Raw genomic sequence first — 27477 nt, forward strand, 5'->3', positions numbered from 1 at the left:
CTCTCTTTCTCTCTCTCTCTCTCTCTCTCTCTCTCTCTCTCTCTCTCTCTCTCTCTCTCTCTCTCTCTCTCTCTCTCGATAGGCAACCAAAAACACCTCCATAGGAGGTGGTGTTCTTGTGGTTTTCCGATAAACAGAGGAGCAGCAGCCCCTTGTCCCTTCTTCTTCCTTTTTCTGTCGAGCAAAGGAGCAAGACACCCCTAAAATTCGTTGTCCAGTTCAGCCCTTATTCCTCCCTTTTCTGTTCAGTTTCCATCAAAGAAACCCCCACTGGAGGTGGAGATTTTCCGACAGACAAGAGGGCAACAACCCCCTCGCACCTTCTCTTCTTCTTTCGCCGACTCCATAACACCGAAACACCCACCTTGTTGTTGGTGGTCTGCTTCTGCATAACCTTTGTTGCTTTCGTTTCTTCCTCCGTCTCACAAACCAGTGAGGGTACCGGAGGTGCTCGCTCCTTACTTGACAAATTAACCACCAAAATAGTTGAGTGTTCATGGATGAGATCCTGAATTTTCTTCCTCAGCCACTTCCAGGTGGAAGAAATCAATTATAATTATAGTAATGATCGTATGCGTATCCTAAAATTCAAGTAATTCATTCATGTTTGAACACCTTTTACAAATGAAATTAGTTTTCGTTCATGCTTCATCTCCAATTTTGACTTTAAAGTCAAAATTGACATGAATGTTTAGTTTTAGGAAAGAATGCAGGTGACTTGTATCTGAGAATGAGCAAATTGTTCTCAACAATGGTTTGAACAGGGATGGGGTGGGGGAACGGCTGGGAGATGAAGGTGAAAGAATGTATAAGAAGTTGGGTGGTTGTCGATCATACCAAGGGGTGGGAGGTGGTATGTTGGTCGTGGATTTGTTTTGAATTTTGAATCTAGGTTTCAGACGGGAATTTCGATTACATTAAATAATAGTCATCTTCAATTGAAGTGGTGGGTTGTGTTTGTGAGTTTTCGACCATGGAACACCCATCATCGGTGATCGCCAGTCTTCATCTTCCACACCGCCATGAATTTGGATTGAAATCAACAACCAAAATTATGGAATCGCAAAGGGCCCATAGATCTTAATCATTTCGTATGGAATCACAGAGTGTTTCAAGTTTTATGTTTCAAGCAAAGCATTTAATGTGTGTGTGTGTGTGTTTTTGAAGAAGAAGACTAGAAAGAGAGAGATAGATACCACTTTAATTATTTAATTATTAAAATAAATAGGTATTAATTTTTTCTTTAAAAAAAAGGGATATATTTTTTTTTCAGGTGCAAAAATGACCCCTAAAAGGTGAAAAGACAAATATACCCTTACGTGGGAGGAAGATAAGGGGGTTAACAACAACAACTTAATAGGAGTTAAGTCGAGGGACCATTTATGCGTGCAAACTATGCCAAAATGACCATGAAGCCAAAAAACTCAAGGTTTGGACTAAACCTCGAAAAAAATACATACCACAAGGACCATTTTTACAGCTTTGTCTATTTTAAAGTTCAATTACATAAGTTACATAGGTTGCCTTGATTTTTTTTTTCTATACATATATTGCCAAACTTAAATATATAATTTGATGTTTGTATTTTTAAATAAATACATAGGTTATATGAATTATTGATGTTTATGGTTTTATGTATCTAGATAGATCGGGTATGAAATAAAATACTATTAAATGTAAGAATTAAAAGTGACAAAGTCTAAAAGAAATTAAGAAGTTAGGGAATTATAAGTAGTTGAAATGACCTTAAAAAAATATCATTTCCAAAGGTAAAAAAAGTATTAAAAACTAGCTTTATTCAAATAGCAACAAGCTTTAAAAAGAGCTATCATTACACATGCTCTAAGTTCAAATATTATGTGTTGGTATTGTCCAACTAGTTACTAGAAACACACAGATAGATGAGTATCCGAAGTGATTCGTATGTGAGAAATAGATATAATTTAAGCATCCAATGCATGGAAAAACACAACACAGTTGGGCAAAAGCCTTTACATTACATTTCTTTTTCGTAATCTACATATATTTTCCACACAACGGGTAGTTACCCATTGTTTTGTTCTTCATTATTCACTCAAACGGTCAAGGAAAACGATACAAACAAACATATAACACATAATTGAAGTTTATCTTACATATTACATAGTTTGGCTTCTAGCCAAAACATTTAGTAATCAAACAACATTCACTTGAATCTGCGCATACAAGCATTGATCAACAATTGCGAGGACCGTTGAATTTGGAACCAACAAAGGAATCAACGGCTTCACAAACAGTGAGAAAGATGCAGTCTCTTCCGACTTTATCTACGAACTTTGCTACTTTGAGTTTGTGAATTACTTGCCATCTGGGGCTCGCGATAGCTAGCTGCAACCAAAAACCAAAGTGTCATATATCCTCATCATATTGCACCAAAAGAACTTCATGGATTTTATTAGTGTGAGAGTGAATAATCATCAATCATGGAATAAATTTCAATAGTGTAACTTAAAATCTTTTTCTCAAACCTTTGTTACTATAAATTCATTTTGTATGTTTTGAAGTGTAAATCTCATTTTCTTTTTGTTTAAGGAAATAAGCTTTCAAGATTTGTGCCTACTCTTGCCTCCTTGGAGAATTGATGAACTTTAATGTGTTAATATTATTCTTGAATTTCGAAAGTTATAGAAGGGTAAGTTTCTTGAGATACAAACAAAATTGTTCCAGTAATGATTAGAATCTCACTTTGATGCCTCCTGAAAGCAACTTCTTGTTTGTTTCCTCCAAGGCTAGAATCCCAGCATAATCAATGTTTGTCACACCTATATATTGAAAAATATTAGTCTGTGATCAGATTGTAAATTGTTTCCTGGCATAGATTAAGCTTGATCACTTACTAGACATGTCTAGAATTATTCCACTAATAGGTCTTTTTGTAGCTTCTTTTCCATTCTCTTCGGTTACCCATTTCAATATCCTACAAGGATCAACCAAAATTACTTAACGTATAAAGAAAAAGATAATGAGACATTTTTCTTAATCAAATTCTCTTTAATTAGGTACACTTTTCATATCAAATTAATAATTACCTATCTCTGAGAGGATTTGCATTTGTAAAGCAAAGCAAGCCAGAATTGAGCCGAATGATTAGAACGCCAGGAACTGCTTGAGCGACAGGATATTGATCAACTTCGCAGAAGATTTCTGTTCCTGGAAGTCTTCCTAGTTCTTCCACACGAGGTCGTAGAGCGTTAAGGATTATCTTAGCAAAAGAAACAGCAACCTGTCATATAATAGAAAATTGTCATCCATTATTAGGTTAAATCCGGATTCATGATCTCGTAGTCTAAATTTAATTAAAAATTTTACATGTTATTTGAGAGCCATTATAAATTCTTTATAATTGTCACAAGATGTAGTTTCTAATTAAAAGGGTCTCTTTTGTTTTACCCACCAATGAATATAATATTCAACTTTTAGTTTATATACTAGCTTTTTATATATAATTTATTAAATATTTCACACGAAATTAATAAATTAATCAACATAAAAAAAATACATCAATATAAAAGTATCACGTTTTAAACCGAGTCCAATATTAAATATCTTATTTATTGTTTTTAATATACATTTAAAGTTTATCAATTTTATTTTAACAAATTCTTTATAACAAAAATACTACTAAAAAATTGCATATCTAATTATGTATATTATAACCGATATGTTTTATTATATGATAATATAGTAGGAAATAAATGATATTAATTTTATTACTAAAATATTGGTTATAGATATATTTATGATGTTATTTTATTTTTGATTGGAATGGAATTAAAAGTTAATACTAAGAAGTAAGAAATTATCATTTTGGTTTGAGAAATTAATATCATTTTACTTTTTGTTCCTACCAATTTAAATGATAACATGTGTCACATTTGTATACTAAAATATTATTAAATGATCATTAAATGTTACAAATATCACCATTTAATTGGGTAAGAGGATTTGTAGGAACAAAAAATAGAAGAATATTTAATTTCTCTTTTGGTTTTGGTTATTGTTATGGTAAATAATTAACTTTTTTATATGATAAAATTATGGTAAATTCCTATGCAATATATTTTGTTATAAACACAACGATATGTTCTTTTTATATTATATAACTAGGTGTGAGACCCGTGTATTACATGGGTTGATTTTAAAAAAAAATTAATATATAATTTTAAAATAAAAAATATAAACGTATTTATTGCAATTTAATATCATATATATATGATATTTAATACTTTACATATATAAGTATATGACTTTAATTTTAAAAATTGAAATAAATCAAAAATTGACAAGTGGATAATATTTATTTCAAAAATACCACAAAATGTCATGTGTCAAAACTCATGAGAGATTGACATGTGTCAAAAAAAACATTTATTTATTAAGGAGGATTTTTTAAAATATAAATTGTTATATATATGACAAAAAATTATTATATACAAATAAGCTTTTTAAAACTATATTTAAATATATAATGTATCAAAAGTATTGTATTATTTGAAAAACTTATTTAAAATTTTTTTTAATAAGTAAAGATAAAGTTTTTAAAAATCACTTCAATCTAAACCGCAACATATCATTTCGATAAATAACATAAAAACACTTAAGTTTAGCATACCTTTTGCATACTAATTTTAGCATAAATTTATATGCTAAACTTAGGTTTAGCATAAATAACATAAAAACACTTAAATTTAGCATAAATTTCTTTAATAAGTATACAGATAAAGTTTTTAAAAACACTTAAGTTTATTAAAGTTGGATGTTCACAGCTACTTTTTCAATTTTTCAATTTTTATTATTTATGGTTCATTAAACCTTCTATGTTTTGCAGACATGTTCGATTTTATCATTTATTTTGGTTTACAGGGTCGGTCCAGACAGTGGGCAACCCGGGCGACCGCCCAGGGCCCACGTCCTCAGGGGCCCAAAATTTATGGGTTATGTAGTGTATATATATAAAAAAATTATTACCTAAATGATTTTTAGGGCCTAAAGTTGGTTCAAACACAAACTAACTCAAAAGATAAATAGTTTGGCTTGCTTTTTATTGCTAATTGAATGCGTTTATAATAAAAAATAAATGATATTTTTTTTAATCTTTATAATATTTGTCTTTAAAGGATCATTTTTTTTTTATTTTTGCCCTGGGCCCCATATATGTTTGGACCGGCCCTGGTGGTTTATTAAAGCCTTTAAGCTTGTAGAAATGTTAGGTTTTACCGGATAAATCTGCAGAAAGGGTAAAATTGAAAAAAAAAAAAATAAAAAAAAAGTTGCAAGACTGGTTTTAATAAACATAAAATACGCTAAGAACAAATTCATATATTTATACCAAACTTAAAGGTTTTTATATCATTTACCATTCTTTTAATATATTTTAATTTGTATTTTCTATTCGAACGCACTTAGTCCATTTTCAATAGTTTCATTTACATATGAAATACTTATTATCTTTTTTTTTTTCCGATCAATTATTCTATTTATTAATTATAAAAAATTACAATAAATATATTTTATAGAAAGTAAATCATTAATATAAAATAATATATATTTAAGAAATAAAACGTGTATTTAAAAACAACAAATTAGAGACGTTTTCATAGATATTTTATAAGATATATAAATATGTTTGGTTTCGTTTTTGAAAACTATAATAACGATCTTTGTGGCTTTTGGTCTCGTTTAGATTTAGTCAGTATATCCTATTGCCTTATCCGTGAGAGTAAGACAACGGTGAGAGTAAGAAAGTACGGAGAAAAAAATAAAACGAAATATATTTTTTGTGTTTAAATTTGAAAGAATAAAAGGCAAATTAATTTTTTTGTTCTTTTCTTTCAAATCCTTCAAACTTAAAGGAAAATAGAAGGAAAAGTCATCCTATTATTTCCTTTTCTTAAAAAACTTAGGAAAATCTTTTTTTTTTTTTTTCATTCCATCAATTTAATGAAAAAAATGAAAATCACATATCATTTTTGCAGTTTTCTTCTAATTTTAATAATGAAGTTTTTGTAAAGTTTAATAAAGCGAGTTTTTTTATAATAACCTTTACAAAATAAAAGTTAGTGAAAAATAGAAAATAAGAACTCTTTAATACTATTAAACAAAGAAAAATAACAAGTGAGGGTAAACAAAGAAGTGTAGATTGTGAACTTGAGTCAACTTCGATACTGTACAGTAGTCAACTACTTGTTCCCGGATTTGATACTGTACTGTACAGTAGTCAACTGCTTGTGTCCATTTGAAATGGACCCCACAGTCGCAATATAATACTTCATGTATATGGACATGGAAGCACTAAGTAAGTAGCTTCATGTTGATCCTGTTCTAAGTTTCTAACTTTCAGAAATAGAAAGGCCACTTTCATTTGGGTCCACTCCAGCCTTCTCTTTAATAATTCATTCGCACACCATTTATTTTGGAGAAAAGAAATCTTTGAAAACAACCCTTTATATAACTAATATAATATCATATGAATAATTAATATTGTTAGAAATACTTACCGCAACCATTAGACCCATCTCCACCGAAGCAAATAACACACCGAAGAAAGCTCCAGCACAAGCCAAGAAGTCTAACTTATCGACTTTCCATATATTGTAAGCTTCGGTATAGTTAATCAATCCAGGAAGTGCAGATAAGATTATCGAAGCCAGTATAGCGACTGGAGTATAATAAAGTAGCCCTGTTAAAAGCTGTAGCGATACAAGCACTGTGATAGCCATTACTATATTTGATACTGCTGTTTGACATCCAGCACTAAAGTTGACAGCAGTTCTTGAAAATGAACCTACACAATTAGTTATATATATGTTAAGGTTGACTTAATTGGTGTTAAGTTGTGTCTAATATTTGATCATTTTATTGATTAAGTGATCATTAAGTTAAATATTACCTGTAGCAACATAACAAGAAGACATAGATCCAGCAATGTTCATGAAACCCATGGCTATCATTTCTTTATTCCCATCCATATTATACCCTTTGATTGTAGCAAAAGATCGGCCAACTGCAACAGCTTCCTGAAAATATATATATAAGAATTAATTAATAAACTAAACATTATTTTTTTTGTTAAGTTTATTGGGAAATTAACTAATTAAGTATCTTGAACATACTGTTAGAGCAATGATAGCACAAACTAGCCCAATTTTGACTGATTCTCTGAGGTGTGGACTGTTGAACTCCAACTGATTAACTGAACTTGGATTCAATCCTCCTTTGAAATGTTTGATTATTTTAATTCCATGTTCATCTCCTTTTGTTAAGTAGACAATCAAGGTGGAGAGAATGACTGATACCAATGGAGCAATTGCAGGTAACCAGAATAACCGTTTGTTTCTTTTTCCCTGAATTTTTCACCATGCATGTGAATTAATTACCAACAATTAATATTGTCATAGGAGAAATTAAATATTTTTTTCTTATTTATCTTTCTTATCCATATAAAATAAGTAACACTTGTTGTTATTTTATATGAATAGAAAGATAATTAGGAAGAAAAATAAAAGGATATTTTTGATTTCTCTTGTTATATTATGAAATAAAATAATTAAGGTGTCATGATGTGTTGCTTACAATAAATCTCGTGATTAAGATGAAGATGAGGAATGAACATCCAAGGATAAAGTTCTGAGGGTACCACTGTTCAAATGAGAAATAAAATAGTAATTAATTATGGGAATATTTAAAGCAAAAAAATAATACTACAAAGTTTAAGTGGGAAAAAAGGGTGGTTGTAATCTTAGGGCCTCCCACCAACAGTTTTCCACTATTAATTTCTCTTGCTATATTTATGTCGTTATGTTCGAGAACAACACAACTATTTAATCATAAACAGGAAAAAACATAAAATAATTCTCTAATTATCATCCTGACAACGACTTCTCGAAAAAGTGTACTTATATTTTATTTGAGAACATGAAGGAAATATGTTTCTCTAGCCAAAAGTCAAAAAGACAAAAGAAAACGTGAAAACTTACTGAATCGTGGAATGATTTAACAACGGCAATCAGCACAGAAACAACATCAGTTTTTGTGGTGAAATGACTTATCCCAAGCAAACCTTTGAGCTGTTGGAGACCGATAACAATGGCTGCTCCCGCCATGAACCCTACTATAGCCGCTTGCGACAGAAAGTCGATAAGAAAACCCAGCCTACATACGAATCAACATGCAACAATAGTGAACATAAAGAATAAAGAACTGAACACTAAACTTTCATTGAAAGATCGAGCTCTCAACTTCCATGAGTGATCAGGTCGATAAAACAGTACCTGAACAATCCGAAAAGAGTTTGAAATGCACCAGTGAAGAAGGTGACAGTGAACACGAGCTTATTGTAGGAGACAGGATCAACCATCGGATTTACAACTTTAGAGCACATGGCCGATATCAGCAGCGACACCACAGCCACCGGACCTATGGCTAACTCCCGTGAAGTCCCCATGGTTGAATATATCAACGGAGGTACAACACTAGTGTCTGAGAAAGTAATCAAACGATTAAGTTATTCAAAAAGGAGCGAGAGTTCTTATTAATTAATAAAAAGGATATATATTTCAAAACTTACATAGACCATATTGAGGCTTAAGTTGTGCTAAAGCAGCATAACCAATACTCTGCAAAGCTTCAATTAAATGGTTAGTGAAAAAGAAAGAAAATTGAAAGGATTCGGATTTGGTGAAGAACTAAATGTACGTACCTGGGGTATGCATAGACTAGCGAGGGTTAACCCTGAAAGCAAATCGTTCTTGAACATGGAAACCTTGTATTCCCTACCCCAGTTAAGTATCGGAAACACAGAACTCAAAAACGCCATAACACAAGCTAATGGAGGTTCATGTGTTGCATTGGGTTTCTTGTTTTTCTTTGAACAAACAGCATTTCTGATAGAACCAAGAATCTCTTGGCGAAAACCAGGAGGATCAGGCGAATCAAGAACCCATTTGGTTCGTTCAGTGATCCGCTGACGATCCTCAGAACTAAGTTGCAGTTGCAACTGATCATGTCCTTCGACTGAAAAGACATGATCGGTTGAAGATGAAACAGAAGTTGGCACTGATGAAGAAGCCATGCTTTTGTTTCTTTGAAGTGTTTGGGGAAACCCAGGTGTGATCGAGACTTAATTCATATTACAGAACAAAACAAGCGGTTGCCAGAGAGAATATTGATTTGCGATGACTCAAAAAATTTACAAGAGACAAGTAGATGCTAAAGGACACAGCATAACGCAACCTACATTCAAGATGTCTTTGGTGTAATCTTTAGAAGAAAGATTTGCTGGAACTTATAAAGGTTGTAAAACTAGATGCTAATGATCTCCACAAATAGTTATTCAAATGGAGTAAAACCCACTTTTAAGGTTAGTGCTGAAACAGTGCTTCACTCAGTTAAATTGGATGCTTTTTGAACAGTGAAAGTTGTATAAGGTACCATATCATGTCTACATACATTGAACAAACAATGTGGAGCTCCTATATATAGGTCAATTATAGCCCTTTGGTGGATATGTCCATTAGAATTTGTGTAAAGTGCTTGGTGTATGGGAAAAAAAAGAATAATATTATATTATTTGATGAAAAGTGGATGTGTAAAAACGTAGAAGAGAAGGTGGTCTTTTCAGTAGGATTTTGAGTTCGGAGGACAATGTAGTCTGGTTGCTGCATCGTTTGAATAAATGTATATTTCAATGCAAAGTAATTGAAACTGCTTGTTTTAAGTTGATTCCGATGGTATATGATACCAAATCAACAAATGGGCGGTGTACAAAATGCATAGCTTCGGGATCAATGCCCTAAAAACATTAAGTCAATATATGCTTGACGGAAGAGCATCTTGTATTTTTTTTGTAGCAAAGATTTCATGTAGACTTTACAATTTATTTAATATGTATAATGGGAACCATGTGAACGAATTTCATTCCTTGGGTGTTATAGGATGAAAACATGCTAGATACATGAGAAAAGATATTTTTTAGTCATACAAAAACGTATTTCTATACTTAACGGGAGCTAATTTTTCCAAGGAGATTTTTTATACTTCCACTTAATATTTTATTTATAGACTATTATACCCTTTAGTTCATTTAATTATTTAATTAATGTATGGATAATTAATATAAGAAGCTGATAATATGGGAGATCTCAACTATCTTTACGTGAATTATAATCTCTAACTTATATACTCAATTTCTTTTTCCAAAAATACATACACGACACACAATCAAGCATTGGAACTTCACAGTCGGCATGGCGACTACTTCCGTTCATCTTTCAATCGGTAACCTTCAAACTCTCTGTTATTAGCCACTAAATTTTTTATAAATAGTCAATATTCAATTTGTATCATCGGTCATTGGGTTAGGAAGATTAATAGTCTATGTATCACAAAAAAAGGGAATAGAAAAGTCACTGTGGATCACATACTAGTGGCGATCCTAAGAAATTTACTTTGAATAATTACATGCCTCAAGCCCTCAACAACAAATATTAAATTTTGAATACTTAATTTTTCTTGAATAAAAAGCTTTTTAATTAAGCATCTCAACAACAGCACATTCATGTAAAAAGACATAGGTATGGACTTTTTCATTAGTAACAGTAATTATTCGATTGTTCAATTTTTATTTTTAAATGTGAAGTTTAGATGAAAAAAATGAGCAAGACTTTGACTTTCTTACCTTAAAAGAGAATTATTCAATTGTTTAATGAAGCTATATTTTATACTTTTGATTATATTAACACCATATGATAACTCCACGTTTAAACTTGAATGGGTTATCATTATGTTAAAACTTGAATTGATTATGATTCAAAATTGAAAATTGAATTGATTATGATTCAAAATGTGTTCAAATTGATTTTGATTATGTTAACCTTTTGATTTAAACTTGAATGTGGTGTTTGATTGTGTTGAAATTGATTGAACATAGAGAATGGATTCATCAAGTTCTACGGTACAAAGTGAAAAACTCTATTTAGCTAACTCCAAATTTGAATCGTATGATGAATTACTAAAGAGTGTAAGAGATTTTTATTATGCTAAAGGATATGGAGTATCTATTCGATATTCAAGTAAAGATAAATATGTCACATTACAATGTGATCGAGGCGGTTCCTATCGAGATAGAATGTGTATTGGAGATAAAAGGAAGAAGTACACTGATCTCGTTTGATTAACTGCTCCTTCCACATTGTAGGTAAAAAAGGAGATGATGGTGTTTGGGTACTTAAGGCAAAAAACTTGACTCACAACCATGAACCATCTACTGATATCTCTGGGCATCCATCATTTCGTCGATTATCACCGAATGATGTACAAAGTGTAAAAAACATGACGCTTTCTGGCATACCCTTAAGGCAAATTCTTTCTTCTTTGAGTCAAGGAAACCCAAACCTTCCAGCAGTCTCTCGAACTATATACAATCTAAAGGCGAAAATCCGCAAGGAAAGCTTGGGCAATCGATCAATGGTTAATGCTTTATTTGAAGAGTTTGAAAAAGAGGGTTTTATCTATGATATTTTACATAACTCAATAGAGCATATAACCCATTTGTTTATTGCACATCCTTTGTCAATTAAATTGGCAAAATCTTTCTCTAATATCTTTATAATGGATTGTACATATAAAACCAACAAATATAACATGCCTCTCCTTGACATCATTGGGGTTTCATGTTTTAATACATCTTTTTATTATGGGTTTGTATTTCTTGAGAGGGAGGATGAAGATAGTTATATTTGGGCATTAAGTGTGTTTAAGAAGACTCTTGAAAACCGTGAACCCTCTGTGATTATGTCTGACAGAGAGTTGGCATTAATGAATGCCATAAATATGGTATTTCCAAACACAACAAACCTTTTGTGTATTTGGCATATTGAAAAGAATGTGTTGGCAAATTGCAAGAAGCGTTTTGCACATACATAAGAGTTTAATTTATTTATGTCAGGTTGGAATAATGTAGCATATTCAACAACTATAACTATTTTTGAGCATAACTGGGGTGAATTTGAGTTGGTTTATTCAGCAAAAGAAAGTTGTAATTGAGTACATAAAAAACACATGGTTGCCTTTGAAGGAAAAGTTTGTTAGTGCATGGACATATATTTACATTTTGGTAACCGATCATCATCAAGGGCTGAAAGTGCTCATGCCAAACTGAAACAATATTTACAAGTATCTACAGGTGGCTTTCAAGATGTTACAGAAATGATTTGCCTTGCAATCAAATATGAATTCAATGAGATTAAAGTGAAACTCGCGAGTGAGAGAATCCAAGTTCTTCATAATTGCGATGCACCTGTTTTTAGAGAGCTTTTGTGTCGTGTATCTCATTTTGCATTAAAGGAGATACATATGCAATATGAAAAAATAAATACCGGTAATATTAACAAAACTTATAGTTTTACATTTGCACAACATTTTTTTTACATTAACCTTTATTATGTTTGGTTTTAGGTACAATGACTCCTTGTACTGGTCATTTTATGGCAACCATGGCTCTTCCTTGTGCTCACAAGATAAAACATTTAGAAGGAATGACACTTTCATTGGATCTTGTTCATCCACAGTGGAGGATTGATACGTTACGTTTGAATTCAAAAGATAATTTACATAATGATGGAGCCAAGGAATTTGATGAGTTGCTTAGTGAGTTGTCTTCAAGATACCAAATGTGGCCTCAAAGTAAGAAATAATTTGCTAATTCTATGATTATTAAACTTTTGGCTGAATCTGATACGTTATTTGAGCCTATTATTCGTCGACCAAAGGGTAGACCTCCAAAATCAAAAAAGAAAAGAGGAATAAATTCTACCGCACGTGACCCTTCAATATTTGAATTTGTGGAATCATCACAAATACAAAAAGCCTCAAGTTCTACCCATGTCTTTCAAATGAACAATGAAGTGTCAAATAATATTAATGATATAAGTTGTGAAAACAACTTAGGGGTCGTTTGATAGCGTATCTAACTGGGTCCAAAGAGGGACTGGGTCCGTAAAATATCAATTGACATGTTTGATAGGGATAGGACTCAGACCAACGTGTGGACTCGGTCCAATAAAAACATAGGACTCGGTCCTTGATTTCAACTTGATGGACCGAGAAACACATAAGGAAAAAAAAAACGCTGTTGCTGCTAATTGACAATTCATCACTGCTGCCCTATCGATCCAAAAAAAATCGTTGCTGCCCCCGTTAACCTTTGATCGACGCAGCCTCTTGTTTCCCTTATCGATCAAAAGCCTTGCAACAATCGTCATCCAGAGCAACAGTCTGTGATCAAATACAACACATAACAGGTTTGTTTTTAATCTTTTAACGTTGCTTTTCTGTATTCATAGTGAGGGACAAAACTGTCCAGAACTTGAAAAAAAATCTGCATGTTATTTCTGTCAATACCCCATAATCAGGGGCAAAATAGTCCAGAACTGTCCATATATTTTTGTGGTATTCTATCTTCTTAAAGCTGTCAACGAAACTCACAGTCAACCTATGTGAATGTCAAGTTTTCATGAAATCTTGAAGATGTGTGACTTTCATATTTTTTAATTATATCATTTGGTAGTGAAAACCTTGCATCTAAGAGTTATGGGTTCCATTTTAAACCTGACAATTCATCTTTAATTGATTGAACAAGCATGTTTCTTTTTCTTGCTGTACCCTACTCTATGCCAAAAATTATGTCATTAATGTTAGTATAAGCAAATTATTGTCTTTATAGAGTAAAAAGTTAAGAATGAATATTGTAAGCAATCTTTAGTGATTAATATATATATGACTGTGATGGTTGAAAGAAGTTGCATTTAATCCGACTTCTGGATTTCCATTCCCTCCACCAGGTTTGTCATTTTTTTATAAGTTTTATTATCTATATTATTAATATGATTAATTTGTCACCCATTTACAGATAAATATTACCTTTGTGATGCTGCATACACCAACACCCGTGGATTTATGGCTCCTTACCGCAATACTAGGTATTGGTTAGCTGATTTTTAAAGAAACAGAGCTTTAACTAAGGAAGAAAGGTTCAATCATGCTCATGCACAACTTAGAAATTTCATTGAGCGTGCTTATGGTGTATTGAAAACGAGATTTCCAATTTTAAAACGTATGACTCCTTATCCTTTTCCAGTGCAAAGAGACATAGTCATTGTCTGTGTCGCAGTCCATAATTTTATAAAGAAATACGATATTCAAGATGACCTATTTACGAACTTTGAACAAAACACTATTTTTACTCCTAATGTGGGAGGTGGAGGAAGTGAGGGCCAAAACATACAAGGCATGGAATGGGGTTCGGAATCCGTTGAGTATATGACTACTTTGCGTGACCAGATTGCTAATCAGTTACTTTCAAATGGTTCACGTTAAATGATATATTTTTTTTATTATGTATGACAATGTGTATTTGGGTTTTGTATTACACTTCGTATTTGGATTTTTAATTATGTATGTTTAATTTGGATTTTATGTGATAATTTTTATTTGTATAATTATTTTATCCAGCACAAAAGAACAACATAAGGATAATATGGTCATTTTAATCATTCAGCACAATCAGTCAGATAAATAATCAAACAGCATAAATTCAGTCAGATGTGGACTCAGTCAGCATTTCTAACCCAATTAGCTCCTAACTCAGTCAGCTCTAACTCAATCAGCAACTATCAAACGACCTCTTACTTGATTTAAATGCATATCCAATTTTTTCAAGTGATGATATGTCATTAGAGTAGTTTTAAATATTGGATATGCATTAGTTTGAATATTTTTGTTGGACTAATTTTCTTGTGATTTAATATTTATTAGTTTGAGGTTGTCTTTTTTTTTTTTTTTTTTGAATGGAAATAGATGGCCAAAGACTATACTATTTAGTTAATTCATACCAAGATACCTCTTTAACTAGTCTATATAATATTTGTAAAATGTTGATTCTTTTTTTTTATTTGTAATTACAAATATTTAAAGAAATTATTCCAAGAGCTGTTTGAAAAAATCAAAGCTTTTGACTTTAGAAACTATCATATTAATAGGAAACTAATTTTTTTTGCCGTATATAGCTTGGAAAGATTTTTCTCTATCTTCATCATCTTAAATCTTAAATTAAAAATAAAATAAATTAAAGGGTATAATAGTCTATATATAAAATATTAAGTGGAAGTATCAAAAACCTCCTTGGAAAAATCAGCTCCCATACTTAATGTCATGCTAGCTAAGATTCTTAGCAAATCTTTTAACATATCAAACTTTCAAATTTCAAATAATGTCTATAATAACAAAATTTTGTACCTAATTAAGATAACATATGATTGAAGAAAATCCAAAATTCCATTCCATTCCGTATCAATTAGAATGAAATAAAATTGTATAAATAGAGTATGAAAATGTTCAAAACAAAGTGATAAATATTTCTCCGAATTGTGATAGTTTCTGATTTTGGAAAATACAAAATGGAATGACTTGTTGTAACCGAACAAAGAATTAGGAAAAATATGTGTTATTTTGGAGAATAAATCTCTAATTCTCCATATAAATGTAATAAATCTAAGATAATAGATAAAAACTTGAATAAACATTAAAAAAATATGTGTTATTAAAATAACTTAAATAATGTCTATAGTAACAAAATTTACTATGTGAAATGCTTCAAGTCTAATCAAATTCTGTTTAACATTACAAAATATGTTATATACTTGAATAAACATTAAAAATATGTTATAACTGAATAAACATTATTGTAACTTACGTCTTTAAACAAACACTATCGTAGTTGAGTGTGTTGCGCTTGTATTTATTCTTTACTAAATTGTCTTGGAGAGTCTCTTGTCTCGTGTTGGCCATTATAGTCCAAACATTTTCTCCATGGATGGTCAACGTCTAAAAACCGACAATGACCATCATATACGACTTTATTTGATACTCGGTATAAAGGAGTGTCTTTATTGCAAGTCGGACAAGCTTTCTACCCTTGTCTGCTCCAACCGGATAAACTACTACGAGCTGGAAAGTCGTTTATTATCCATAACAACATCGCTTTCATATTGAAGAATGTATATTCCGCTGTGTCTTTAGTACGTACGCCAAAACTCCAAAACTACTTCAACTCATCCACCAACGGCCTAAGGAACACATCCAAGTCCTTCTTAGGTGCTTTGGGGCCGGGAATCAACAAGGTCAACATGAAGGATGACTCTTTCATGCATAGCCATGATGGAAGATTGTAAGTGGTGAGTATAACGGGCCACATGCTATAAGGATTACACATGTTACCAAACAGATTAAAACCATCAGCAGCAAGCCCTAAGTGTACGTTTCGGGGTTCCCTCAAGAAGTTAGGATACTTCATATCAAATTTTTTCCATGAAGTACCATCAACGAGATAAAGCATCATACCATATTTGGATCGTCCGGTACTATGCCAAAATCATATCTTTAGCTATTTGTCTAGAACAATACAAACGTTGTAGTCTAGGGGTCATGTGAAAGTGTCATAACACCTTATGAGCCACCTTCTTACCCTTTGTATTTTCATCAACCCACCGACTCTTATTACAAACTGGACACTTTTACATATGTGCATCGACTCATAACCCAAGCCGATCTTTTTAAGTGTCTTTTTTTATTCATAATGTGACGGTGGACCTTTTTTCCTTGAGGAAATGCAGTTTGCAACAACTCAAGAAGCTAATCGAATGAACTATCAGTCAATTTGTTGATCACCTTGATATGCATCAGCTTTGCTAAAAAGTCAAGGGACAAAAACGAACATCCAAGATATAATTTTAATTGGACTTCCTCTAATAGCTTTTGAAATCCATCATCGACATCGCCACCCTGTGTATCCGGGTTCTCTTCGTCGTGGTTGGAATCATTTTGAAGCACACCCCAATAACATCAGCAATAACATTGACCATATCGTTACTACGTGATATGTCTTCTACAAACGGATGAACTGTATTTTTGCCGTGATACTTCCATATAATATAATGTGGACTAAAACCATGTTGAAGTATACGAATTTTCATTATGGCTAGTAGTATGAATTTATTGACATTACATTTGTTATACGGGAATCTGATTTGACCTTTGTTATCAACGTGTGGTTTGGACCTCTCGAGAAAAAATTCGAGTCCTTGTTGGAACAAGGTAGAGTTACGATTTTTCAATAGTAGTCCAGGTTTTATCCATAGACATGTTGCAACATAAACATAAGTTAGATTTTGGTGTTTACTCTACAAGAACTAAAATTAGGATTAAATATTTATAAGGAGAGTAACCGTTCAATCGGATAGAGTATTCACAAGGTTGGGCTTCTAAACTCACTTTTTGAATACATTACCTCATATGTGAATGTGTATTACCTGATTGACCGTTTAAGAAAAATTCGGCAGCATTTCCCCTTAGCTCCTAAGTATATATAAAAATATATACTCGAGGAGCAAAGAGAAAATAACAATCGAATCTTTTTTAAACAATCAATCATGTAATACACATTCACATCCTAAATGAGATAAAATATTCAAAAAGCAGTCCCAAAACGAGGACAACCCGAAATTAATTTCTAAATCAATTTCAAACAGATATTTCTAGGCTCTAGATGATTTAAAAGGAAATAAAGGAAGATAATTCAAACTAAAACACCTACTTTTTATTATTATTACATTGTACTTTAAATAATGAAGTTATTAGATTACAACTTAGTAGATTTACCGTCTTATATATATTTTTATTTATATCGTCTTTTCTTTCTGTTCCAAATCAACATTCAAAACAACAAAAAAAGTAACAACATATGAATTAGTTACGGATTATTGCTATAAAATATGTAAGTATTGTCGTTGAACCTCAAACAATGGTTTATGTATTTCATCTGTCATCATTGATTCTTTAAACATATAAAGAAGAAGTTGTTTGATGTGTTTTTTGTTTAATTATAAACTGGATATTGTATTTGTTTTTTTTTTTTTTTTGGTAAATATAGATATTGAAGTGACAAAGTTAATGAATATGATGGAATAAGTAACGGCTTGGATTGTGATATGTTATAACGTAGACTAGTTCTTTTAATTAACTAATTGTCGGATTATAATAATCATAAAAATTATAATGATAAAATAATAACATATTTGATTAGATTGTAAGGTCTCAAACTCTAAATGTCAATACACTTGAAGAGATTTTCGATGCATTAAATTTATTTAATCTAATTTTTTATTTAAGTTTTTTGTTTTCATAATAAGATTGTTTGTTTGTTTTTACTTTTTTCGAGTTAAATTTTTCATATATAATCGGTAGATTAATGATTTTATATAAGATGGTTCATGAAGCTATATATAAATACATATGCTTAATGCATTTGGGTAACTAATATCATTATAAATTAATATTTCAATAACTAATTTATAAATAATATAATTAGTTTATTATGATTGTATTATTGAAAGATAACTATCATATTCTTAAAAATATTTGACAATACTCATTTTATTATGTCATTTTTAGAAAAACACTTAAATTGATTTTCGATGGGCTAAGTTCATTTAATCTAATCTTTTATTTATTTATTTTTTTCATAATAAGTTGTTTGTTTGTTTTTACTTTTTTGAGTTTAAATTTTCATATATAATCGGTAGATTAGTGATTTTACATAAGATAGTTCATGAAACTATATGTAAATACATACGCTTAATGTATTCGGGTAACCAATATAATTATAAATTGATATTTCAATAACTAATTTATAATAATATAATTAGTTTAGACAAAACTGCACAAATGGTCCCTGTGGTTAGCTCAAAATTGTCACTTTGGTCCAAAAAAGTTTAGAGTAGCACCAGGGGTCCAAAGTTTTCATTTTGTTGCGAGTTTGGTCCAATTTGATTTGAACTTTTTTATATTGACGATTTTACCCTTACTTTTTCTTTTTACAGTATTTTTTGTTTATTTAAATACTTTTCTAACTAAAAGAAAAAATAATAAAAAAATTTATCTTTTCTATTTTATTTTTATAATTTTTTATAATAGAAAAATACATCTCTCTCTCTCTCTCTCGATCTTGTATGAATGGATGAATGAAAGGCTATTGATTTCTTAAGATAATCAACGTTTTGAATGAACTTCTCAAAATTGGACTTCGGTTTAAGCATACTACAAGGATGTAAACTCAGGTCTTCGATTTCAATAGATAGGAGAAAAGGATGAAAGGGTGTTCGTCTTTCAAACTCAATAGGAAGACCCAAGAACCCATTGAACCGATCGAAGGTAACATGCGCTACATGGCACACATTAGTGGGCCATCCAATCTCCATAACATAAAGATCTTGCTTCTCTTATGTAGTCGTGGTCTTGCAAGAAGCAGCAACCCATAAAGATTTCCTGAATAGATAAACAAAAGTGCCAATAACGACAACTGTTGATTATCCCTTTCTATTCGAACATTCAATTCATCGTCTTTGTTGTCATCTTCTTGGCAATCGGTAACCCTAGAAACCCTTTCTCCAGATTATTTTGATTCTTGATTTACATACTAAAACAATGTAGTGTCATGGTGGGTTTGCAAAGAAGAAGAAGATAAAGATGGAGAATGGAAGACTTGATTTAAGTTGTCGATTAGGGCTTTTGTTCAAGATCTGGATTAGCTATCACTCGTCTCCGCCTAGTAATCAGATGGAGAATGGACAACCGGTCTCCGACGAATTCCTTTGTGGTTTTACTCCTCATCGACGACGACTAACAAATCAAAAGGATCAAGTCGTATCAGCAGTCGATCGTTGGGTGTTTGGCAGGTATCGATGAGCAGAAAGAAAGGAAAAATAAAGAGGATGAGGGTTGTGCCTTTTTCGGTGGCCTTCATCTCCGCTTTGGTCATCTACGGGGTTGTAGAGATCAAAGGCGATCACATACATCGAAAGAGGGGTTTGGGTTTTGCTAATTGACAGTGAAGGGATATTGCCTCCTCTTTGGTGACCGGAGACACCATCTCCGATGGCAGGTTTCACCCGAGAAAGAGAGAGAGAGAGAGAGAGAGAGAGAGAGAGAGAGATTTTCTTTTTTCTTTTTTCTTTTTTCTGTTATAAAAATTATATAAATTAAATAGAAAAGGAAAATTTTCTTTTTTCTTTTTTCTTTTTTTTTTAATCTGAAAAAAATCTTTAGATAATAAAAAAAATGAAAAAGAAAAAAGTAAGGGCAAAATCGTCATTATGAAAAAGTTAATAGTAAATTGGACCAAACTCGCAAAACAATGAAAAGTTTGGGTCTCTGGTACTAGTCCAAACCTTTTTGGACCAAAGTGACAATTTTTAACAAACCATAGGGACCATTTGTGCAGTTTTGTCTTTAGTTTATTATGATTGTATTATTGAATGATAACTATCATATTCTTAGAAATATTTGACAATATTCATTTTATTATGCCATTTTAAAAAAAAACAAAAAAAGCATTACGAATTTTGTTTCTTTTAAATACAACTTTCCTATTAATTATTGGTATTCTTTTATTTGTTTAAGTCATTATTTACATACTAAAATTAGTAACATATAAAAAATGATTAACCAACAAAAGGCATATCATAGTGGACTGTTTTGGGATCAAAAATGAATTGTTTTGGATAAATTTTACATATACATTCAACAATACACACATTTTTACATACATATTCAACAGTTTCACATATATACATCAATTTTACATATACATTCAATAGTTTCACATATATTGATAGCTTATTTTATTTCCTTATTTTTATTAGTTTATTTTAGATTTTTAGATCTTTTTATCATTATTTCATTGTATTTTATTTATTTTCGTTAGTATGGATCATACCGGGTGCTTTTTATTTTGCATGAGGAATTTTGCAGGGTTTTGGAGCTTATCGCGATTGTGGATTAGAGTGAAGACAAACTTGTGGGCTCTTGAGGTGCTATTGGGCTTGGCGGATCCATAAAAGAAGACTTGGGCCTTAAAGAGTTGAAGACTTGGATATTTTGGATATGTGAATATGGGTCATAAACTTCTATTTTTAGGCTTGGAGCATCCATTTTTGTAGCTAAAAGATGATTGACTAGTTTAAATCACATGGATATGGAGGGGACCAAATGAATCTTTGGTAGTGGAAGGGTGGAGTGGAGGAATGAAGAACCAATAACATTACAACAACATTTGCGCGGGTAGAATTTTCGTCGCGTGGGTACCCGCGTAACTGCCCAGTTTGGGCATTTTGGTCATTTGGCTTGCCATTACCTTGGGGGATCAGATCTAGCAGCCATAATCTCGATTTTACACCATTAGAGAGCTGAAGAATGCGATTTTGAAGCTCAAAACTCATTTCTTTTCATCTTTCTAAGTTATCGGTAGTTTCTTTATGCAATTAGACTTTTATGATTGTTGTTCTATTGCCATGAGTGGCTAAACTCTCTATTTTGGTTAACTTTGGCTAAAACCCTTGAATGTTTATGGGTTTTTGAAGGATTCATGTTTGATTATCAATTATCTCATGCTTATGATTCTAGTTCATATTTATTATGCTTGTTTGATACATTGATAATAAGCTTGGTACTTGAATGAGCAATTGTTGGTTTATTTCTTTGGTTTTGCATTGAATCATTGAATTTACTTAGAACAAGAGCTTTATGATGGTAGAAATCATCTCTAGCTTATGAATCATAGCTCCTTTATGGATGTGTAAGCATTGACATCCTCTAGGAATTGGGGATTTCTTCATTCTTAAGGATAATTAACTTCTTGGGTTCAATTGCTTCAATTGGATCTTTGATTTTGATTAAAAAGGTGTGTTGTGGGCTTCCCCAACCTCCACACTACCTATGAGGAATCTTGGCATATCATGCTTCATGAGTGCTATAACCAATTTGGGATGAATGATAAGCTTTGTATTGAATCCTAATGATAAAAACACAAAGGTTCATTGTGTTGAATTGCCTTGGTTAACCAATTGTTCCCAACATTTGAGCATCTCACCATCTTGCTTAATTGCAAGCTTTTTAGTTATTCAAGTCTTTTAGTTTTCAAACAATCACAACACCCCCTTTTTAGTTTACTTGTAGTTAGTTAGTTTATTTGAACTAGTTCTAATAGATTGCATTAGTAGTTTAATACAACCATTTCCTCGAGGATCGATACCCCTTTTTACCATTATATTACGTTTTATTTGCAAACAAAGGGTGTAATTTGCTTGGTGGACTTGACATCCCATCATATATACATCAATTTTACATATACATTCAACAATACATACAATGATTAACAGATCCATATACATACAATACACATTCAGAAGTGAAAAAAAAAAACTAACATGTGCTTGCCGGAAAAACATAGTTGCAGTCGGTGGTGATGTGGTGTCCTTACCGGAGACGTACCTTAACAACATGGATTTTTTTTAACAATTATGTATGTGACAGTGATAAACAGTGGTCAGAAAAGAAGAAAAAGAGAAATGGATAGAGAAAACGAATGTGGCCGATGCGAGCAGGTCGTAATCAGAGGTGACAGTCGGCAAGTGGAAGTGGCAGTCGGCAGCGGTTGTGGTAGTCAGCGAGGGAGGTTAATCGGTGGTGGTTCCACGATCTGAGTAGGGTGGAGAATAGTGGCGTCAGTGGAAGTTGCAGTGATGTCACAAATCGTCATCGAAGAGAAAAATGGGAGAGTTTTGGCAGAGTATACGTCGTCTGGTATGAGGAAGCTGAACAAAAGGGGTAACCTTTTAGCGACGACGCTAATAGCGGCGCCCTAGAGGGTATTAGCGGCGACATGCTGGAGGGAACTGAACGCGTCTTTTCTGGAGATTATTGACCGTTGGATCGTGTAAAAAATCGTAGGCCAATATTTCGTTTAATGTGGGTCACACAGATCGACACCAATAGCGACGACAAGTCGCCGCTAAAGATGTCATCGCTATTGCCTTCAACATGAACGAACCCTATCCGTTGGATCAGTTCCAAACCAAAGGCCAAGATTGAAAGTGGCGTGTCTCTAACGGATCTTCGGTCCATACCTTTAGCGACGACACCAAGCGTGGCTTGTATGGTGTCGTCGCTAAAGGTCTAGTCGTCACTAAAAGCGGCGTCCCTAATACTCTGTTTTCTTGTTGTGAAGACTAGTTGGTATGCAAGCCTGATCGGTCCACAAGTGTGAGACTATGTTAATCCATCGATGATAAAGTGTTAAATGGCAATTTGACCCCGTTTGATCGATGTTTCTAAGGTTTCTTGAACCATCCCCTATTCAAAAATATTCGTCATTAATTTGCCTCTTCTTCATTGTCTCTTTCTTATAGTATTAGATAAGAAAAAGACAATTCTCATTAAGACACACAAAGGTCCATCCAACCACGGTTTAAGTTTAGCAAACCATCTAGTCGGGATCCTCTATTTTCAAAGGTGTATCCATACAAATATCAACTTCTTGGAATTCCATCCACTTGCAATGTTAGTCTGCACGTTCTTTGTATTGGGTGTAGTTGCCTAGAACTTTCTTGTGAACCGGAAATGAAATGTTTACCTAATTCAAGGGATTCAATCTTATTTTTATTATGTCAAACATTTTATGCATGTAGGGATGAGCGTTGGAACCATTAGAACCGGAACCCAACCGGGACCGGTCATTATTTAGTAAAACGGTTTGGTTAGCGGTTCTATAGTTATAGTAAAATTGGTCCCGGTTCAGGTCCACAAAATATTGGTTAAAAAACCGGAACTGGTCCAAAAGTTTAAAAGTCCAAACCATGTAAATATTTTTAAAAATATTTTGTGATTATCCTAATTAATCCTAATCTATTCTTAATTAACCTAAACAAAAACAAAAGAGTTGATTACTCAAAAGGAAAGACAATCGACATTCACAAAGGAAAAAAAAGATCTGCAAAGGAAAAATGAAACGGAATTTTTATGTGTAAAATGAGTTCACTATTGAAGAATTGAAGAAATGCTTTTGATATTTTTGTGTATAAATCACATGCAAGCTTTTGATATTTGACAATTGACGGTATTGAATTCATTTGCTAATGAGTTCAAAAGAAATATTATATATCCATATTTTTCTCTCTTTAATGTACAGAGTTTGCTTTGTTATCAAGTACAACCAATATGGCCTTTATTTTGTGATATAACAAAAAAGAAAAGACTTTTTTTTTTTTTTTTAAAGAAAATGACCAAGGAAAAATGGATTTTGGAAAATGACCAAAGGATCCGTAGAGCATCCTCTGTGGATCTATTAGCTGCTCTGCGGATCCACTACACCTCTGCGAAATTGCTGTTTTTTATTTATTTTTATTTTTATTTTTCATTTTTTTGTTTTTTTTTTCGTTCATTTTCGTTTATTAATATATATATTTTTTAAATACACTAATACCTTATGTGATTATATCAATAATTTGACAAAAAAATGTTAAAAATAATGAACTTATGTTCGATATCAGTCCACATAACTGTTTGGGAATCCATAGAACCGTTATCAGCGGATCAGTATACACCTCTGCGGATCAGTGTACACCTCTACAGATCAGTGTACACCCTTTGCGGAACCATTAAATGCTCTGCGGATTCTCTACAGCTCTGCGGAATTGCTGTTTTTTGATTTTTCTTTTCATTTTTTCGTTTTTTTTTTGCGTTCATTTTCGTTTATTAATATTATTTTTTTTAATACACTAATACCTTATGTGATTATGTAAATAATTTGACAAAAAAAAGGTTAAAAATACTAAACTTATGTTTGATATCAGTCCACATAACTCTTTGGGAATCCACCCTCAGCGGATCCATTAAAACCTGTGCGAATGTAACTACAGCTCTGCGAAATGTTGGTTTTTTAATTTTTTTAATATTTTTTTTGTTTTTTTGCGTTCATTTTCGTTTATTAATATTATTTTTTTAAATACACTTATACTTTATGTGATTATTATGTAAAAAATTTGACCAAAAAAAGGTTAAAAATAATAAAATGTTTTATGTAATACGTTTGCTGCTAATGTATGTTTTTCATGTATTTGTATTGTTTTGTATTTTATGTTCTATCGAATAAAGAACTCAACTGGTTTTGTAAATAACCTAATACAAACGAAATACATATAAATAACGTAATACAATAATCAGTGTACATCTTTGCAGATCAGTGGTTCGATTTGAATGAATAAAGTTTATTTCAAAATATGTTTATTATGAGGGTTGTATGTTTATGTTTTTTAAGGTATGTTTTCTAACCTATAAAAAAATGGAATATTTGTATAATTTTAATTAGGTTATTTATATGCACCGGTTTGTATTACATTATTTATATGTATTTTGTTTGTATTAGTGTATTTAAAAGAAAAATTAATATGAATAAACTAAAATTAACGCAAAAAAACGGAAAAAAAAACCTTTTTTTGTCAAAAATTTTACATAAGGATAACATAATGTATTAGTGTATTTAAAAAAAATAATAATAATATTAATAAACTAAAATTAACGCAAAAAAAGTAAAAAAAAATTAAAAAAAACTACATTCCGCTGAGGTGTAGCAAATCCGCAGAGGGCTTAATAGATCCGCAGAGGGTGCTCTGCGGATCCTTTGGTCAAAAATTAAAAAAAAAAAAAAAAAACTACATTCCGCAGAGGTGTAGCAAATCCGCAGAGGACTTAGATCCGCAGAGGGTGCTCTACGGATCCTTTGGTCATTTTCTGAAATTTGTTTTTCCTTGGTTATTTTCTTCAAACCACCTATTGGTTTTTGTCATTTTCTGAATTTTCTCCCTTTATAAAGGCATTTTCATGGAAAATATAAAAAATGTTGATTTGTTTAATACGACTTGATTATGTCGTTATGATGTTCCTAATTGGTTTGAAGCGAATGAGGTTTCATTTATTAGATATATAATATTTTTTTTTGAATTTCAAAGCCAAATTAACTACATGTAAGTATGATGAGTTGCATCGTCATTAGTTTCATCACTATATTTATAACCGGTTCTTTTTTGAAAAATAACCGAAAAACCGTAACCGACGGTCCGGCTATCGGTTCTTATAATATCGCAATACCGATTCCGGTTTCGGTCCAGTTACAACGCTCATCTCTAATTTTATGTTATGAAGTATTATTATATTTATGTGTTATATGTATAAGTCGTGTGACTCTTTGATGTGTATTCTTTATACATATGGACTTATATATGTTGGTGGCCTAAGAGAAATTGGGCTTATCAATTAAGTGGACATGAGCTTTCAGCAGACAAGGGCACAAGGCTAAGTGTACATTGGCTGGTAGATAAGAAGTTGTAACATTTAAAGGATGTGGTTGTTCATTTTTGTACATACACATGCATATTTTTCTCTAGCACTTAGTGTTTGTTTTTTATATACAGATCTGCGTGGCCTCTTCTGTTTGCGTCGCGCAGACATTAGCCTTCGTAGATTGTTTGTTTTTTTGAAGATTACAGACCTAAAAATGTCTGCGCGCCCTCTTCTTGAAGCAGATGTGGACCAGAGTCTCTAACATCTTCATATATCTTCAAGTCTAAAATAACATATATATCTTTATTTTTTTAAGTTTTTTTTTTTAATTTATATTTTTTCCAACTTTATTAACGATAAACAATTTGAAAAAAAAATTACAAAACTTAAAAAGAAAACATTCGACGATACAAACATGATATTTTTGATAAATTTATAAATAAATATTTACTACAATAATAGTAGTTGAAGTTGTTTATATAAATATGAAAAAAAAATCATAATATATTCTTAAATTTTTTTTGCCAAGTTTTAGAAAAAATTATTTAATACAATATCGTCAATTTATCGAGAAAGTATTTATGGTACGTTTTTAATGGATTTAATTGAAAAAATCGAAGTTTATTTCCATCCATTTATGTATCAAATTCTTCGATCACTAATTATAATGTTTAATTATAACTTTGCAACCAAAATTGTTGGTTTTTATCAAATATATATATCATTTTTATTTTTATTTTTATTTTTTATACAATAATACATAAAAGTTGATCTTGATTCGATAATTATTTGTTACAAAGTCACAAAAATATTAAAAAGTCACTTTGAAGTTTAAAAAAACCAGTTTATTTAGATTTCAGTTTATTTTAATAGCCCGAAGATTTTAAAAAAACAATCAATTTTCTTTTTTCAGACTACAGACATTTGGTCCACCTTTTCTACTGCAGAGGTCTACAGATGTGGTCCGCAGACTCCAGACGTTTTGCCTCAAAAAAAACAAACAACATCTAACTCTTTCTTTCTTGCTTTTTCTATATTTGTTTGGACTCTAGATTAGGGTTTATGTAATATAAACCTTTAGGTGCTTCTTCTTGATCTCATTACCATATATATATATATATATATATATATATATATATATATATATATATATATATATATATATATATATATATATATATATATATATATATATATTCTGATTCGTTTGTG

General features: G+C 31.5%; 1 protein-coding gene across 1 annotated transcript; it reads right to left on the minus strand.

Moving 5' to 3' along the window:
- Positions 1-1977: 1977 nt before the first annotated feature.
- On the minus strand, positions 1978-9364 carry LOC111921289 (low affinity sulfate transporter 3). The gene is made up of 12 exons (XM_023916863.3): positions 8738-9364; positions 8606-8654; positions 8310-8517; positions 8016-8190; positions 7612-7677; positions 7152-7382; positions 6929-7055; positions 6537-6823; positions 3069-3262; positions 2877-2956; positions 2725-2801; positions 1978-2367 (listed from the first exon to the last, which is right to left on the minus strand). The coding sequence occupies exons 1-12, from the start codon at positions 9107-9109 to the stop codon at positions 2215-2217; spliced, it is 2019 nt and encodes a 672-aa protein (XP_023772631.1). The 5' UTR covers positions 9110-9364; the 3' UTR covers positions 1978-2214.
- Positions 9365-27477: the final 18113 nt, after the last annotated feature.

Source organism: Lactuca sativa, chromosome 9, assembly GCF_002870075.4.
Source record: "Lactuca sativa cultivar Salinas chromosome 9, Lsat_Salinas_v11, whole genome shotgun sequence".
NCBI classification, from domain to species: Eukaryota; Viridiplantae; Streptophyta; class Magnoliopsida; order Asterales; family Asteraceae; genus Lactuca; species Lactuca sativa.

What these genes read in the sequence shown, in the direction of transcription:
- LOC111921289 (XM_023916863.3), bottom strand. Translation starts at nt 9,109, where the DNA reads ATGGCTTCTTCATCAGTGCCAACTTCTGTTTCATCTTCAACCGATCAT. An exon ending in TAAGCCTCAATATGGTCTAT is followed by an intron (nt 8,518 to 8,605) that starts GTAAGTTTTGAA and finishes TTACTTTCTCAG; the next exon opens with ACACTAGTGTTGTACCTCCG. An exon ending in TCTTAATCACGAGATTTATT is followed by an intron (nt 7,383 to 7,611) that starts GTAAGCAACACA and finishes TGAAAAATTCAG; the next exon opens with GGAAAAAGAAACAAACGGTT.